Source organism: Squalius cephalus (genome assembly GCF_949319135.1).
Source record: "Squalius cephalus genome assembly, chromosome: 9".
NCBI lineage: Eukaryota > Metazoa > Chordata > Actinopteri > Cypriniformes > Leuciscidae > Squalius > Squalius cephalus.
In genome coordinates, this window is record NC_137130.1 from 3,030,001 (window position 1) to 3,049,225 (window position 19,225).

The 19,225-nt window shown below is 37.7% G+C and overlaps 2 protein-coding genes across 2 annotated transcripts in view; one reads left to right on the forward strand and one right to left on the reverse strand.

Annotated features, from left to right (window-relative positions):
- The window catches only part of LOC307164810 (inactive dipeptidyl peptidase 10), a 42,408-nt gene extending 27,965 nt beyond the window's left edge, over positions 1 to 14,443 (reverse strand). Inside the window, exons 1-5 of the mRNA XM_079881953.1 lie at positions 14,267 to 14,443; positions 3,900 to 4,008; positions 2,550 to 2,645; positions 1,075 to 1,169; positions 603 to 677 (exon numbers count right to left, since the gene is read on the reverse strand). Coding sequence (XP_079738079.1) covers positions 603 to 677; positions 1,075 to 1,169; positions 2,550 to 2,645; positions 3,900 to 4,008; positions 14,267 to 14,326 — 435 coding nt within the window. The 5' untranslated portion in view covers positions 14,327 to 14,443. The remainder of the gene's footprint in view (positions 1 to 602; positions 678 to 1,074; positions 1,170 to 2,549; positions 2,646 to 3,899; positions 4,009 to 14,266) is intronic.
- Positions 14,444 to 14,480: 37 nt separating this feature from the next.
- il1rl1 (interleukin 1 receptor-like 1) overlaps positions 14,481 to 19,225 on the forward strand; it is a 30,083-nt gene continuing 25,338 nt past the window's right edge. Inside the window, exon 1 of the mRNA XM_079881957.1 lies at positions 14,481 to 14,554. Within this exon, the coding sequence (XP_079738083.1) occupies positions 14,542 to 14,554 (13 nt within the window). The 5' untranslated portion in view covers positions 14,481 to 14,541. The remainder of the gene's footprint in view (positions 14,555 to 19,225) is intronic.

Consider the following 19,225-nt stretch of genomic DNA (forward strand, 5'->3'; position numbering starts at 1 on the left):
AAATATGTAAAGCTAAAATGCATTATAATATTAGCAGATTCCTACATCTGGAATTGGTTGTTTGTCACATGTTTTAATGCACTATACTTTCTAAAGGCGCAACAATGAATATTATAATGCATTATAACTGTGGTCATAATTAATTCATGAGATCATACAATTCATTATAAGGTGCATTAAAAGCCATAATAAATGCATTGAATACATTTATAATGCATTATACAAAAAGGCTTTAACACGTAAAATATGTGCAAATTGGGTCAGAAAAATAATCTTGTTTTCCCTTTTTAAATTAAGTTTATTTTTCTGACCTCATTGGCACATATTTTTACTTGTTTTAACCAAAAACTCATTTTTTTCAGAAAGCAAGCCTTAATATCTTCAGTCATTTTGCTTCTCCAGTAAATGTATCTTGATTTAAGAATGTTTAGATATTTGTACTGGAAAACAGGACAGAAACACTGAGGAAGAACATCATTGTTTGCAGTGCATGACTATAATTCATGAAGCTGTTTTGCTTGATTTGACCTGTTATTTTATATTTATTTATTTTCTGGCCCTTTTCTAAAGAAAAGCTCCTGAGAATCATTGTGACCTCTGACCTTTCTGACATCATACGCCAGTAACACGTAGTTGAGGTCTGGTGACACGGAAAGCTTGGAGGCCTTGAACACTGCCTGTGTGAAAAACAGTCTCGTTAGAAGTGATCGTTTCATCATTCAGGACAGTGATGCTGAAGGCAACAAATCAAATGTTTGAAGGTTATCCTTCAACAATGGATATTATGATGCGGTAGTGTGAGTTTAACAATTAATTGTTAAAAAAAAGTCATATTGTGAATAGTTGTTGTAGAAACTAAGAATCTTCCCGGTCTACTGACATCCGCTGCAAACATTACAATGCTCATGATAACTTTCGTTAACTTTACAATAATATATAAATATAAGTTCAAATTCTAAAGATGGCTGCATGTCTACTTTAGTTCGTGGGATTAGAAAGATGTTTTCTGTTTTAAAAGCTGATTGCTTGTTTTCTCATTTGAAGTATTTGTTTCCATTGCATAACATTACTCACAAATGTGCTGTTTTTCATCATAACCTCGGTCTGATTGGTCTCCATGTTCAGCATCTTCAAATCTCCGTCTCTGTCCCTGTAGACGAGCCGATAATCTGAAGGAGAAACATATTCACACAAACATACTGAACAATAACAGCAGCGTAATCAGATTCAAGAGTTGATTCTTTAAGGGATCCTATTATGTTTTTTTTCATGTTTATCTTTATTTAGTCTGTAATGTTGCTGATTGAGCATGAAAAGCTCCAGTTATTCTTTATATGAGTGTCAGTGTTTCTGAACTGAAACGCCTCCATTGTAGTCTTGAGTTTCTTCCCGGGAACGAACACTTAAAGTTCCCCTGTAGTCAATCATTTTATCCCTTAAAACTCATCTTTGATCACCAAAATTACATATTTAAATGTTTTTTTCCTGTAAAAAAAATTCTTCATGCCATGCTTGAATGTAACTCGACACACTTGTCTCATTTAGTATGCGCGGTTCTATGAATATGCAAATGAGCCCCGCCTCCAATCACTCACTCAGCTCAGAGATCCACTGGTTGACGATCACACGTTGATCTGATTGGTTACAAGGTAGTTTGTGACGTCAGAAACACCAGCGATTTCAAAGCGTGTTTTTGAGACTGTCTTTGGTTCACTGCAGTTTTAAGGAGGAAATACTCAGCAATGCTGTCGACTTATGAATTTACACATGGTTTGTCTTAAAGCGTATTAAAAACACCACATAGACATATAAAAAACATTAAAAGCTGGATTTTCACCACAGGGGGACTTTAAATAATTCATATGCAGAATAAAGGGGCGGGGCCTTGTTGAGTTAAGCCCAATTTATACTTGTACCCTGATGTGCACCTCTCCAAAAATTTAACAATGCGTCAATTCTACGCGGACTGCAAGCGCTGTGATTGGTCTGCTAGAACTCCTCCCTCGGGTTTCACATGCTCCCTCTGCATGTGTAATTGCGCGTCAACGCGGACAATGACGCAGAAATATAAATGAAAACCAACGTGTAGCTTACAGCGAAGAGGCTCTGGCGTAGGTCCGACGCAGAAGTATAACTCAGCCTTTAGTTAGTAGTGTGTTGAAACTGGTGGTTATTGTAAGGGGCGGGACATTTCCAAGCGCTTGACCAATCACAACACACTGATCCAGCCGGCCAATCAGAGCACAGCGTGCTTTTCAGAAGGAGGGGCTTCATAGAGACAGAAACTAAACAGAGCGTTACTGACAGACTGGGAAGAGAGGAGCCGCAACAATGGAGAATATGAGGAAAATAATGTGATTTTTGAACATTCAAGCCTGAAAACCTGTTAGTACAGCCCAAAAACTAAATAGGGCATAATAGGTCCCATTTAAAGAGCCCTAAATGTGTGTTTACAGCCTTGTGTGTCTATTTGACAGGTCGTGTTTAGTCCAACACACACACAGATGCCGCTGCAGAACCTAGACTGAGATTGAGAATGTCTTTCTCACCGGAAACCCACTGAGCTTCGAGATCCTGATCCTGCAGCTCACTGGAGAAAAGGTCATCCAGGGTCAGACAGGATCCCAGAGTGTGGTGAGCATCACCTGAGACCATTAACACAAACACACACACTAACATGAGCATGTTCAAGATAGTGGAATGTGTTAGCCATGCGTGTGTGTGTGTGTGTGTACCAACTTAACTATATATTTAGGACAAATTTGAAGCGAAGTGACCAAAATCTCACTTTATGACGTCCTCATTCATAAATCTGGTATAAAAATAAAGTAATGCAGATAGTTGTGTGTGTGTGATGGGTAGGTTTAGGGGTAGGGTAGTGTGTGTGTGTGTGTGTGTGTGTGTGTGTGTGTGTGTGTGTGTGTGTGTGTGTGTGTGTGTGTGTGTGTGTGTGTGTGTGTGTGTGTGTGTGATGGGTAGGTTTAGGCATAGGGTTAGTGTGTGTGTGTGTGTGTGTGTGTGTGTGTGTGTGTGTGTGTGTGTGTGTGTGTGTGATGGGTAGGTTTATGGGTAGGGTTAGTGTAAGGGGACAGAATATACAGTTTGTACAGTATAAAAATCCATAGCTGATCTATGGAATGTCCCCATTTAGATAGCTAAGTAAATGTGTGTGTGTGTGTGTGTGTGTACAAATATCTTAACATTCTTAAATTAAGATACACTTGAGAAGCAAAATATCAGCGGAATAAGAAAATGATCTTATTTTCCCTTTGAATTACATTTAATTTTTTGACCCGCAAGGCAGATTTTTTTTGTTTGTTTGTTTTAAGCATAAACTTACTTTAATTTTGATTCATTTTTCAGAAAAGAAAAAAAAGTTCTGTAAGAAATGTTGCTTCTCAAGTAAATCTCTTGATTTAAGAATGTTTAGATATTTGTACTGGAAAACAAGACAGAAACACTGAGGAAGAACATCTTTTTTTTTACAGTGCAGAGTCAATTTGTCAGACATTTGTCCGGTAGTGTGTGTAGGACTAATTTCTTAATTTTTTCATTATTTTAGGCATTGTTTTGCTTGGTCAGTGTCTTTGTGGGTTTTTGGTTCTTATATAGGTTGTAAGAACCTATAAATACCTGAAATAATTTGGCGAAGTGATACATGGAAGTGTAATGCGGTCAAAACCTGCCTGGAACTACTTTAGCTGTGCGTTTACTGGAAAATAAGTCTAAGACTGTTCATAAACCAATCAGAATCAAGCATTCAACAGCCATGTGATATTACAATGAATACTTTTTTCTTTATCTACAAGCTCAAACGTGAAGTTATGCATGAAAAACCAGACATTTGTTACTTCACCTCTATGTGAATGAATGTTTATTGGCACTGGAAACACACAGACCTGACAGCAGAAAGATGGACAGACCGATCAACGACAGCACAAACGCAATGACCAGAAGTGAGATTCCCACACCCTTCCAGTTCATTTCAGAGGAAATGCTTCCCACATCCTACAGAGAGAGAGAGGAGGAGAGACGTATTTCAACCTTATTAGATTAGAGTTTAGATAACACATTAATCTTTAATCAGAACTCACTGACCCTGTTTACTTGCACAAGGATATTCCAATACTAATCAAAATATTAGTAAGCTTTATGTAAATGCATTAACCTTATAACCATAACCAGACTGTGCAGAAGGCCATGGTCAAGTTACATTTATTTTAATATTATAGTTGTACAGTATACTGTTTCAAGTGTGAGTTTTAATCGGAAGTCTTGCGAGTTCGGCGAAAATGACGTGAGATCAGATATACGGCAATGGAGGAAAAGAAGGAAGAAATGTGAACCACACGTTTATCATGTCCAGTTGATCTTATCACACAAACCCATCACGCACACTGAACATCGCAGCACACGAAGCTACAGGCCTCACTGTTAATATCTCATCACATTGGCCTTATCAGGACCAGACAAAGATCCTGTACGCTCGCGCTCGATCGGCCCAAAGCCGGCATCCGACCAGCGCGGAAGGTCTCTACGGTTTTTTTTTTTATTATTAAATGCAATACATTTGAATATGTATTTTCTCATTGTTTCATCTGACTCCATAAATGAAAAGGTTTTTAATGATATCTGTGCATCATTAATTGTGAGCGAATGTTTGACTATTATTTTTAACTCTTTAATGAAAATAATGTCAAAGATGGTTAGAATAATCAAATGTAACAATTTATTATGTCAGGTAAATGGATCATGCCAATTTCATAATCAATTTGAAGATAATCGATACAAAACATCAAATGCTCTGGAATAAAGAGAAGAGATGTGAACCCAACATTAAAATACATGAGGCTGAATTCTTTGAGGTCCTTCAATATCATGGTCTCATCTGAGTAACGGAAGGCCAAGAGCCCTTTGCTGCATGCCATTATATAGACAGAACCTCTTTCACATGGAAACATGTGCTAACAATGGAAATTTGCATTCAGAGGTTATACCTTTTAGGGGGTATGAGACCATTTGCCAGGAGACCACCTTCCTTTGTGTGCCAGTTATCTCTAAACTCTTAAAAACCTTATTACCTTTTGTTTTACTTATTTGGAAATGAAACATTAGTACCAGTCGCACTGAGACATTTCAAATGATACCAATCATTTATAAAACTGGATGATAATTGTTAACATTTAAACCATGTAGAGTGTGTGTAAATCTCAGGTGATTTTAGCATAAGAGAGAGAGGCTGGGGGAAGAGGGAAAGAGATGTATTCAGAATCAGAATCAGAAAGAGCTTTATTGCCAAGTATGCTTGCGCATACAAGGAATTTGTCTTGGTGACAGTAGCTTCCAGTACACATACAATATAAAGTGACAAGACAAGTGACAAGTAACATAGGTATAAATAAAAAAAAATTAAAAAAAAAGATTATAAATTATAAATATATATAAAGTTATAAGGTGCTATAGTGAAATGTCTGAGGGAAGTATTGCACATGTTTGTTCCACAGTAGGGGAACATTTAAGTGTTCATGAGGTAGATGGCCTGGGGAAAGAAACTTTTCCTGTGTCTGGTTGTTTTTGTGCTCGGTGCTCTGTAGCGTCGACCAGACGGTAACAGTTCAAACAGAAAGTGTGCTGGGTGTGACGGGTCCAGAGTGATTTTGCGAGCCCTTTTACTCACTCTGGATGAGTACAGTTCTTTGAGTGTGGGAAGGGTAGTGCCAGTGATTCGCTCAGCAGTCCGAACCAGACGGTGATGGAAGTGCAGAGGATGGACTGGATGACAGCTGAGTAGAACTGTACGAGCAGCTCCTGTGGCAGGTTGAATTTCCTCAGCTGACGCAGGAAGTTCTGAGGTGAGACTTTTGAATTACTCAATTCTTACAATACCTACTAACATGTAACCGCCTGTTCAAGTTCCAATTTGATGGATTGACACCTGAGAATATCTCCCCCCTCCTTTCATTACGTGAACCTTCTCTGGAAAACCTGGGATTTGTTAAGACTGAGTACTCTTATTAACACCACTTCATTGCCTTATCTCAATATCATTGTATCTTTTGACTCAAAGCATGTTGTTTTATTGATTGGTTATTTTGCGTAGGCCTACGCTGTTTTATTGTGACATATTTGCATTTTGGTGACATTGTGAGAAAATAATTAATTCTTTCATTAATACATTGAGTGAATTTGACCCATGACTCTGGTTTCTTTACTCTTCTCCAAGTTACTGGACATTAATTGTGTAAATAGTTCTCTAAGGTGATTTAGAACCGTAACAGTAAACAGTGCATACTACAGCCTTCAATACATTTAATGGTCCTTCGAGCCGTTTCCAACAACCACCTTAGCGATGATGTCCAGAACTAGTGAGGGAGCTATAGAGCCAGAGGTTGTACTCCCACGTAGAATAACAAGACTGCCAACACATTTGCGTGACTATGAGGTTAGCTATCCTCAGAAACAGCTTGCATTTGCAGATGAGCAGTCTGATATGCTCAGTTGTATGCGTGAATTGAGGGAGGAAAATAGGCGAATGAGGCAAGACATGCAACGCATATCTGATATGATTGTTAACTCTCCTGTGTTAGCTTCCCAGGTTTCATTATCTGAGCAACAGCTTCTGAGTACAGCTGGTAAACCGATTGCAGTGCCATCTTATGGATGGTGGATTCGAATTGAGACAATGGGCCAGTAACATCCCTGAGGTTATTCACCACCTTCCTGCTGAGTTAAAGTCGAAGAGTGGGGAGATTTGGCTCAGTCAAGAAATGGCCAACCCTCAGGAGAATGCTCTTGGATTGATATGGCAATGTAGATCAGACACATTGGTATGCAAACCTTACCAGAGAGATGAAGTTGAAATGACCATGCGGAGCATCCATCGCACTTTAGCCAAGCTTTACGACCCCCTTGGATATCTCATTCCGTATACCACAAGAGCCAAGATTGTCGTGCAGTTGTTGTGGGATAAGAAACGAGGATGGGATGATCCTAATTTACCATTGGGCCTACTAGACATTTGGCATCAATGGGAGAGCGAGCTCCCACAATTGTCTCGGATCCACAGTTCCAGCCTTCAGTATCCTGTCAAGAGCCGCAGTGTTCATGTGTTTTGTGATGCTTTTGTGATGCTACCGAGTGTTTGTAGGAGTTAGAGTCACCGAAATTCAAGAGTTGTCTGATCCTGGAGCTTGGCGCTATGTTAATTCGGCAGCCAATCCGGCTGATGATCACGGGTGGGTTGTCACTGGTTCAGCTAGCTAAAGAAACACGATGGAAACAAGGACCAGCCTTCTTGATGCAGTCTAGCAGTTGTTGGCCTAAGGCACCGGAAGGACAGGCCCCTGAAGAAGTTCAGGAACTTAAGAAATCTGTGTTTTGCGGCTTGTTGACTGAACATAAACTGCAAGATGAACCTGATCCCAGTCAATTTAGTAGCTATCCTGATTTACTAGAGGCTACAGCACTTCATGGGGCGGCTGACAACACAGATTCACCAAGTGCAGATGCGTTTCAAAAGGCAGAATTGTCTATCCTTAGACAATATCAGATGCAAGACTTTCCTGACGTATTTGCTTTGCTCAAGGGAGGGAAAGACATTTCTGTACATAGCCGACTCATTAAGCTTGCTCCTGAGTATGACAAAGAACTAGACTTGATTAGAGTAGGAGGACGACTTCATAGGTGCCATGGATTGAGTTATGCAGTTCTACACCCTATCGTTCTGTCACAGAATCATCCCGTAGTGAAGCTCCTAATCAAGCATTACAATGACCAATTGTGCCACCCGGGAGCTGGCAGGGTGTATGCTGAGCTGCGGCGTAAGTTTTGGATTTTGCGAGGAAGAGAGGCGATTAGAAGACATCAGTACCACTGTCTTGATTGTAACAAGTGGAGAGGCAAACCAATGATTCCTAGAATGTCAGACTTAACCACATCAAGTCTGAGGCTCTGTAGACCTCCCACTGGAGTAGATTGTTTTGGACCACTGATGGTGAAGGTGGGCCGCCGCACTGAGAAAAGGTGGGGTGTCGTATACAAGTGCCTCACTACTCGAGCTGTATATCTTGATCTGTTGGATCACATGGATGGAGATTCATTCCTGCTGTCTCTCAGGCATTTCATCGCCCGAAGAGGGAAACCCTATGAGATTCTCTCCGATCAGGGAACAAATTTCTGAGGTGGATATAAAGAGCTGGTTCAGATTCAGCCCAGCATCAGAGACCAGCTAGCAAAAGAACAAATCAGATTCCGGTTTAATCCACCCAGTGCACCTCATTTCGGCGGCTCGTGGGAAAGAGAAGTGAGGTCTGTAAAGACAGCCTTAAGAACCACCTTAGGCACTCAGACAGTTACCGAGGAGGTATCGAGAACCATCCTGATCGAGGTTGAGGGCATCCTTAATTCTAGACCCTTGGGTTATGTCTCTAGCGACATAGCAGATCCAGACCCAGTAACGCCAAATTCCTTGCTGATGGAATGCAGCCTGACTCTTCCTTGCCCCAAGTTGTCTATTCATACCACAAATTACTCAGTAGAAAAAGATGGAGACATAGTCAGGTTCTGAGTAATCATTTTTGGAAGCATTTTATTCATGACTTCCTACCCACATTGCAGTCAAGGCAGAAATGGCACAGAGAGAAAGAGGATATTGCAGTTGGTACTGTAGTACTCATCGTTGAGAGTTGATACTGTCTCTGCTGTCATTCCTAGTTCAGATGGGAGAGTCAGAACAGCAGTGGTCAAAGTGAAAGATCAAACATACACAAGACCAGTAGCTAAGTTGATTGAATTGCCTACATTACCCCCAGACACAGAGAGTTCCTTATAGACCCGACTAATGGCAAATTTGCATACCAAATTTGGGGGCGGCTGTGCAAAAGGCCATGGTCAAGTTACATTTATTTTAATATTATAGTTGTACAGTATTCTGTTCAAGTGTTGCGCCTGCTGAGTAGCCGGAGTTTTAATCGGAAGTCTCGCGAGTTCGGCGAAAATGACTTGAGATCATATGGCAATGGAGGAAAAGAAGGAAGAAATGTGAACCACACGTTTATCGTGTCCAGCTGACCATATCATACAAACCCATCACGCACACTGAACATCGCAGCACACGAAGCTACAGGCCTCACTGTTAATATCTCATCACATTGGCCTTATCACGACCAGACAAAGAGACCGACTAACATGTAACCGCCTGTTTGTGTTCCAATGTAATGGCATCGCGCCTGAGGATATCTCCCCCCCCCTCCTTTCATTATAAGGATCCTTCTCTGGAATACCTGGGACTTGTTAAGACAGAGTACTCCTTCATTGCCTTATCTCAACATCATTGTATCTTTTGACTCAAAGCACATTGTTTTATTGTTCGGTTATTTTGCGTAATCAGTGCATACGACAGCCTTCAATACACAGACTAAGCCTGTTTTCCAGTAAAAAGAAATCGGAATAAGACCGCTGATATATAGCTATATTGATCAGAATTAGTTAACAGCTTAGATCCACTCAGAATATCCACTGTAATTAGTTTCTGCAGGTCTTAAAAAAGTCTTAATTCTCCCTTCTGCAAATTAAGGCATTAAATCAGAGCAGAACGTCGTGGCATTAAATAAGCTGTATAATATGAATATCTTCCTCTGTATTTTTTGTTTTGTAGTTTTCCCAGACAAATATCTGAACATCGTAAAATCAAAATACATTTACTTGAGATGCAAAATATGTAGTCTTGTTTTTGGACTTAAGTTTGTGCGTAAACAAAATGAGGCATTTCAATGAGTTATAAAACATAGTTTTTCCTTTGAATTAAGTAAAAAAAAATTTATAAGCCCATTAGCAGATATTTGTTGTTTTATTTTAATCATAAACTCTGTTTATTAAAAAAAAACCAAAATTAATCTAATGTCATTTTGTTCCACTCAGTTTATTCCTTAAAATTTCTTTACTTGAAAGTCTTAGATTTACCTTCAGAAACCTGCAGAAACCCTGTTAATTAGAAGAATCACCAAAATGCCACATAATGATTGGAAATATTGACAAATACTAACAGAACTAATTGGCAAAAAAATCAAAATACAGTAAAAAAGGTTTTATTTGACTGTGCAAAAAAAAAAAAAAAAAAAATGCATATAAAAAAAGCTCACTGGATAAAGCATACATTGACTACAACATAATCAGTTGTTAATATTCTGTTGGTTCTCTCTTGTGTTCTTAATTTGTTTTTGTATGACAGCCTGGCCAAAAATGATGTTGGCATGTTCATTGTGTTACTATCACAAATAAAACAATCGATTCCAAGCACAACTATGCAATATGCTTATAAAATCTTATAAATAAAGGGTGAAGATGTCCATTTTCCTAGGCTGGATATCACTTTTGGACATGGATATATCATATGTATATAGATATATTCACTAATTTGATGTCACATGAATATCTAATGTTTAATTTCATGATGCACTTTGGTCATTTAGTTAAATGTTGTTTGTTGTGTTTCATTTATTGCCCCTTGAATCAAGCATGTCTCGTTTGTTGTGTTTTATAGTGTGTCTTTGGTCTTGGCGTGACTTAGTGCCCTTTATTTATTGTGGTTTAGTTAAGAGCTTGTGTCTTCAGTGAGTTTTAAATGAAAGATGCACTTCTGTTTCTACAATCTCAGTGTTTCCTGACTAATGATGCCTTTAATTTATAAAAACCACCAAATATACAGTATTATTTACTGAAACTGTGAGAGCGTTTTACTTGAAAGCACCACTGTTCCACTGAAGTGTGTGTGTGTGTGTGTGTGTGTGTGTGTGTGTGTGTGTGTGTGTGTGTTTTCGACTGAATCTGATTGACTTTGTTCTATTTTTGTTGCATACTGAACACTATTTCTTTATTGAAATGACAACCCTGTACAGCTCGGTTTTGTCTCTGTCTTGGATTCTGTCAGAATGAGTCAAACTTTGAATTAAATCGTCTGATAAAATAACACAAATATAATTTTATCTGGAAGCAGACATACTCATAAACCAAAGTCAAAATCAGTTGTAGGATTTAGGCCACTAGGACCACGTTAAGACATTTGAGTATGAGTACTGATGATTATGTCATCATTTGTTGTGTTATATAACTTGTGTGTGTGTATTTGTGTGTGTGTGTATATATATATATGTATGTATGTGCTGATTAAAAGAATGAACAAGATTAATCACATATTTTTTCTGTGATTGATCATGATTAAAAACAGTTTTTAATATATTTTATAATGTAATAATTTCACATTTAATCTCCAAGTTAATGTAGAAACAACACAAAGACACAAAGTATATTTCAAATATTGTTTAATGTCATCTTTTTATGAATGAAGGCCAGTATCACTGATACTAATGTCTCTATGAAAATGACCCCCCCCCCCCCCCATTTTAAACATTTATTATAGCCATTCAACATTACAGTGTTATTAAAAGCTATACTTTTTTATACTTTTAACATTTATAAGGCTTCAAAAAATATAACAACTTTTAATTTAAGTGAACTTAAAGCAATCCTTACATAAACCCATAATAAATGTCATATTTACCTGTGCCCTGTGAAATTGAATAAAGTTATCAAATGCATAAATTATAAATTAAATATAGATTAATCCTTATTAAAGCTACAACAGTTGTTTAGTCAATAGCAGTGAGTAATTTTCTCTGGTCCCTTTGTTCTGTGATTAACTTTACTGACAGAAAGCTTTATTGGCTGCTGTCCCTTTAAGAGCAGCCGCTGCTGACAGAGATGCGGATCTCACGCGCGTCTCATTCTCTCGCAACTCTTCACGTTCATGTAAGACTTTACTTAACTCATTTAAGACTGCTCTTATGAGGATACTCAACGAAAGGGACATTTTGGCATTATGGTGTGGTGTGTGTTGTTCGTTCAAGCGAGAAAGAGAACTCGATTCTGGCGCGTGTCTTTCAGTGCGTCATGTAGGCTAGTGTCACCACATGTCTTGACACGCTTGAATGCTTTAAAAGCATTTTCATGAATAAGAGCGTGATCATATATTGTAATACTAGCCAAAGGATGATGGTAAAAACGGATGCTGCGTTAATTGCGTTAAATATTTTAACGCGTTAAACTGGACAGAAGTTAATCGCATGCGATTCTATATTCTATGAAATTAAAGCCACCCATTAAAGTCCCCCTGTAGTCAATAATTGTATCCCTTAAGACACCAAAATTACATATTTCAACGTTTTTTTCCTTGAAAAAAAAATTTCTTCATGCCTTAAAATATCTTGAATGTAACTCGACACCCTTGCCTCATTTAGTATGCGCGGTTCTATGAATATGCAAATGAGCCCCGCCTCCACTCACTCACTCACTCAGAGATCCACTGGTTGACGATCACACGTTGATCTGATTGGTTACAAGGTAGTTTGTGACGTCAGAAACACCAGCGATTTCAAAGCGTGTTTTTGAGACTGTCTTTGGTTCACTGCAGTTTTAAGGAGGAAATACTCAGCAATGCTGTCGACTTATGAATTTACACATGGTTTGGCTTAAAGCATATTAAAAACACCACATAGACACATAAACAACATTAAAAGCTGGATTTTCACCACAGGGCGACTTTAAGCAAACATCATTTTGGCCAGAGAAGTAAAATTCAGTGTTTAGCCTGTAGGACAGACACAAAGAATAAATACAGCAAATTGCGTAGTTGTGCTTGGAGTTGATTGTTTTATTTGTGATAATAATGCAATGAAACATGACAAATTATGCCGACATCATTTTTATCCAGGCTGTCATACAAAGAAATTATGAACAAATGCAAAAACAAAACAGAACCAAGGGAATATTAATAACTGATTATGTTGTAGTCAATGTTTGCTTTTTGCTGTCAGATTTTAGTATTTCCCTCATATTTAAAATATATATATAGATATTTTTTTTAAACGTTCATATTTTGGTGGTTTACTTGAACTTGTGTCATTAAAAACCAATATCCCCTTTTGGCCTATGTATTCCTTCAACTCAATCTCAGCACAAACAGATTTAAGTGTTGATTTGTTTCTCTTATTTCATTGTGTCTTTGGTTTCAGTCTCCACTGGCATTGAGGCTTAATGTGCAGCTGGTGATGGCGGGAGATTAAAGTTAGTGAGTTTTACTTTAATCTCAAGCAACTCAGACGTAACGTAATACAGACCGATACATTCCTCAGCATAAAGCCTTTAAACCTGAATGACAGGAGCTTTTAAAAACACGATCTGTATGATCTGCTCTTCTCAAACCTGGTTAATGCAAAATACATCTCTTACACACACCAGTGGAGGACAGTTATGATATCAATGTGCATTTCTCAATTCAAACAGCATCAACAAATGCATGTATAAACACACACACACACACACACACACACACACACCTGCAGGTCCCTTCATGCTCTACATTTAGATGCACTCAGTAAGTTTGAGTGAGTCTCATGAATGATTGAATGAAAGTCCTCGGACGTCTCCCTCGAGACCAGCCTGACCTTCATCCAGATAAACCTTTAATCTGCACAGCGCTTTCACATAATATGAGCTAGTTTATTTTCTGCTGATCTTAAAACCAAACATGGTGGCAAACTAACATGCGGAGATAGTGATCATAAACCGCTCAAAAGTTCTGTGTCAGGAAGATTTGATAATGTTTTGAAAGAAGTCTCTTCCGCTTAACAATGCTGCATTTTTTTAAATGAAAAAAATAGTGAAATACTATTACAATTTACAATAACTGTTTTCTATGTTAATATATTGAAATGGTGATGCAAAACTGAATTTTCAGCATCATTACTCCAGTTTTCAGTGTCACATGACTTCAGAAATCATTCTAATATTATTGTTGGCGCTTAATTGTTATAAATAATTGTTATATATATACACACACACATTCTTTTCAGGATCGTTTCATTAATAAAAAGTTCAAAAGAACAGCATTTATTTGTCATAGAAATCTTTTTTACATTATAAATGTCTTAAATTTTGATTAATTGAATGTGTCCTTGCTGAATAAAAGTATTAATTTAAATGATTGAATGTAAGTATTTAGCTCTTCTGAATTACAGAATGAGTTCAAGGTTAACTCCCTATGGTTTATAAAATTGACATTATCCGGTATATAAACGTCTTATTTCTATAATTCGGGACAGTTGTTGTCAAACCCCCTTTCAAAAAAGTTTCAACTCTGTATTAAACTGTTAAGCTGAAGCTGCACGCAGTCAGAAACATGATGATGATGATGATGAGAGCTCTTCCTCACCTTCACATCGATGGATGAGCGTCTGTGGCAGTGGTTGGACACTCCAGCCGTCTGATTCATGTCTTCTTCTTCTGTTTTCCAGCGGTGAATCTCTGGATCCTGATGAAGATGATCCGAGTGTGTGTTATCCAAGCGCTCCGAGTGTGTGTTATCCCAGCGCTCCGTCTCTGCTCTCCATCACAATCCAGCTGCGCGTCACTGATGCTCCAGATGCAGAAACATCTGTCTGTCGGAGCGCAAAATCACCAGAAACATCACTCTGCTGGATTAGGACAATGCGCTTAAAGGGTTAGTTCTCCCAAAAATGAAAATTCTGTCAATTCTGTACTCTCCTTCATGTTGTTTCAACCCCGCAAGACTTTCGTTCATCTTCAGAACACATATTAAGATATTTTTGATGAAATCTGAGAGCTGTCTCACTCCTCCATAGGCTTCAAGGTAATCGATATCTGCCATCCCAGAAAAGTTATTAAAGACATCGTTAAAATAGTCCAAGTGACTACAGTGGCTCAACCTTCAGTTTATCAAGCAACGAGAATACAAATAAAAATAACGACTTTATTAAAGTATTCTCATTCATTCGTAGTGTAACAGCGCAGCGCTTCTGGGTTGTACGTCAGAACGTAGGCTCACTATTGGCCGACGCTGGTCATGTGTGTGTGATGCATCAAAAAAAAATTTGATGCTTTTTAAATGTACTTAATTAAAATGAGTGAAAGCAACACATTTTGTTTATACTTAATTTAATTGTGACCAATCCACAGTAGTTCCGGAGGGGATATAGTGGGGGAATTATTTAGACACCTGGGCCCGTATCCCTAAAGAATTTTTGTGCAAAAAGTGGCTCCTAGCGGCCAAATTCTAAGACAATTCTCAGAGTCATGACGTTTTCTTAGAATTTCCCCTAAAAGTGACACGAAAATCCCAGTTAATATAAAAGCTATTCCTCAAGATTCCTAGCGCTTAAAAGGGGTCCTAAGGCGAGATCTGCTAAGAGCAGGGAAGAGGACTTTTAGTGGCTTAGGAGTTCCCCTAAGCAGCTGCACAAAATGGCCAACAGAGGAGGCAGGAGAGATGTCCTGCAAACACTGGATGACATTCCTTTTTTTCTCCATTTTCTGTGTTTGTAGGATATTTGTTAACAAGCCTTCATAAATAGACCAGCCAGCAATCACAGACATTGATAAAAGCTGAGCCGTGTTACCCTCGTTAAGACCACACTAACGTTGTAACGTTGCAATTTCTACTTCATTAAGGACAGCCCCTTGAGATAGGCCATCTTGTTTTCAATGGGGTCCATATGGGAGTGAAAGTACAAAATATGCCAGCTAGGATATTAATATGAGCAAATAAGACACGAATCATTATTTGAACAGGGTGTAATGAGCTTAAGTTTTCACATATTTTAGATTCTAATGTTAGGCTATAACCCCTACAGCTTACTATTCATTTTCCAGATATTTTCTTGAATGTGAAATATTATTTACAATTACAGTCTGCATAAGATTAGAGTGTATAATTATGTTTATTGATTTGAGGGTACATCCTTTGCTCATTATCACCAAGTTCATTTTCATCAAACTTGTAGGATCAACCAATCACGGCTTTTGAAATGATGACTCATACCTAGCAACGGGGTCAACCACACCTCCTCACTAAGATAGGATTTTCCATCCATTCCTTGCTCAGAGTTCACTGAAAATGTTCTGGAATCACTTCTAAGCTAAAACTCCTGGCAAGGAATTTTTAGGTTAAGTTAGGAGCTCTCTGAGAGGATTCTCAGAATCTTTAGGGATACGGGCCCTGGGCCCGTATTCACAAAGAATTTTAAGGCTAAAAGTAGCTCTAACTGGTGAATTTAGGAGCAACTCCTAAAAATAATGGGCGTGTCACTCGTAACTTTAGGACTCCTAATTTGTTTGACTAAGAGTAATTCACGAAGCATTTTAGCCCTAAAAGTAGCACCTAAGCCTGGGACAGCTTAAAAGAAGTCGAGAGGACTCCTAACTCACTAAGACCTATTCACAAACCGCTTTTTGTGGCATTTCAGGCTGCGATGTTTTGAAATGCGTATGCGGCGGCAACAGGAGCTTCCAATCGCGAGGGAACAATTCTGCATTGTAGGCATAACTAGGGATGCAATAACGCCACCAACAACAACCAAAACTAGGCTACTCATTGCATGTAAACTAACTGTAACGTTTCATTGTGAATGAACAAATTAAAATGTTCTTCTCTTTGCAAACGTAGGCAGAGGCATATAGTGACAGATTAATTCAATGATGTTGCAAAGATATTGCATCAATCCATATGTTTCATTAGGCTACTAGGCTATTTGTTTAGCCTTACTCTTTATTCATTTAGGCTATTTATTCATCATCTTCCGTCCTTCGCACTACTTGTGTAGCGCACGCATTCTCAGACCTGTCACCTGTCACTCATCATCGTAGGGGAGGTGTTTGGAATCATTCCCGCGTTACAATCATCAGCCAATCAAGGTGGTCACTTCAGTCAAGCTCGTGCATGAGTAATGACGTCATCCATAGCAACGAAGACTCACTCTTAGTTTAGGAGTTGTCATTTTTCTTTACTAAGAGTAGGTGTGAAAGGTGTTGTGAATAACTTTTAAGAGAAAACTCCTAGCTAAAATATTTTAGTGCGATTTAGGAGTACTCCTAGTGATAAGATAAAATGCTTTGTGAATATGGCCCCAGATATATATATATATATATATATTTTTTTTTTACTTTGAAAGTAAAGTAATAAAGTAAACTGTGACATATTATACCCAAAAATTCTTTATACAGTGACTACCAGTACAATTGATAAATTTTGGACCAAAAATTATTCAGACACTTTGTTTTGCTGAAGTGTGTTTTCATTTAATTGCTAATGCTCTTTTTACACACAGACTGAACTAAATGAAGCATTGCTTGGTGATTGGTTGAGCTAAACTGGTATTATCTAATTGTGTAGTTAAATTTAACAGCTGACAGATATTCAACATAATTCATGTGTGAGACAGTCTAACCAGGATGGACAAAACCAGTGAAATATCCACTGAGTTCTGCTCATATTTTATTACCATTTTCTAAATTATAGCGAATAAACTGAGATAATGTGAGCAATGTTGAAGGTGTCTGAATAAATTTTAGTTTGACTGTATATACACACCACTAAAAGGTATTAAAGCACCATTTCCATGATATCACAATGTCTGATTTCAAAACAGTTTTCACAGAATGAGTTTTTAAGCTTTCGAATGACACCAACTTAATGATGATTACTAAAATATGTGATAGGAAAAAAAGGCAATAATAAAGAGCCGCCAGTGGGACTTTCATCCTTTCCTATTTATTGGTTTATTTTAAGGAACAATATAGACGTTATGTTACGTGTACTTCCCATAGTAATAACAGTAAATTATGCATAATTACATGCAATTAACCCTCAACCAAACCCTAATCCTACCCTAACCCTATAGTAAGTACATGTAGTTGCTATACTCAGTACTTAAATATATAATTACACTGTAACAATGACACCTCAAAATAATGGTTTATACATTAATATTACATGTAATTATTGCATTTGATGAAAGTAATAAGCATTAAAGTGATTGACATCACAGTTGAAGGGGTTTTTCCACTATACATCATCTCTACGCACAGCTTAAGCCGCAGTAAACGAGCACTGTCACTGTAACACCAGGCCTCTCGTGTGTGTCTCGGGTCTCGCAGCTGTCGGAGACAACCTTTCTCTTCACTTCAGAGGAAACAGGAAGCTCTTGCTCAGCTTGTGGCTTGTGTTTTCATCTTGCTTCATTTCCATGTGTCATCATGGTGACCTAAACTTAGTTCAGTCACCTAAACTTCTCTAACAATGAATGACAATAATACAGTAATGGCCAAAAGTGATGTCCGGAGGGGATATTTGTTTATGAGGGAAGAACTAGCACTGAACGCTGAACTACGGCTACAGGTTTTATTTTATTATGCAAAAAATGAAAACAAATGCATATATAAAAGTTATAAATAATCCATTGGTTCTCTCTTGTTTTTTTTTGTTTTTTTTTTTTTTTTTGCATGTGCTCATACAGTAATTTCTTTCTATGACAGCCTGGATAAACATTGTCATTTTTCATTGCGCATGACTCCAAGCATTATGCTTACAACATCTTTAACAGATTTATGAAAAAAATATGGAAACAATTTAGTAGTTAATTAGTATTTATTTAGTATTAACTAGTTGATTATTAGCATGCATGTTAGGATATTGGCTGTTTATTAAAGCACATATTAATGTCTTGATCATATTCTACATCCCTAAACTACCTTAATAACTATTAATAAGCAGTAATTAGGAGTTTATTGGATCAAAAGTTGTATTTAATAGTGAGAATTGGACTCTAAACTAAAGTGTGACCAAAAAATTGAATAATGGGTGATGTTAATTTTCCAGACCGGACATCACTTTTGCCCACTACAGTATATCTGAAAGAAGCAACTATTCTTAAACTAATATCTGAACATCTAAAAAATGCTGTGGTTTCAACCCAAATGTGGGTCAAATATGGACAAACCCAAACGTGTGGTTAAAAACATAATTAAAAAATGTAGGTGTGTCCATATTTGACCCAAATTTGGGTTAAAACAACCCAGCATTTTAAAATGGTTTGATTTTAATGACTTTTGAATGCTAGAATGTTTCCAGATGTTGTAAAAATGCTGGGGGGGGGTTTTCAACTCATGTTTGTGTCAAAAATGACCAAATTCATCTGTTGGGTTTCAAAATGTGTCGATATTTGACCCAAACATGGGTTGAAACAACCCAGCATCTGTGTGAATTAGACCTGCTTTATCATCTGACAAAATGTTGCACTAAGAGCATCAATAAGCAAAGTAACAGCACATCAATAAAACGGGTTCGTTCTAACCACTTATGATCAATAACAATAGA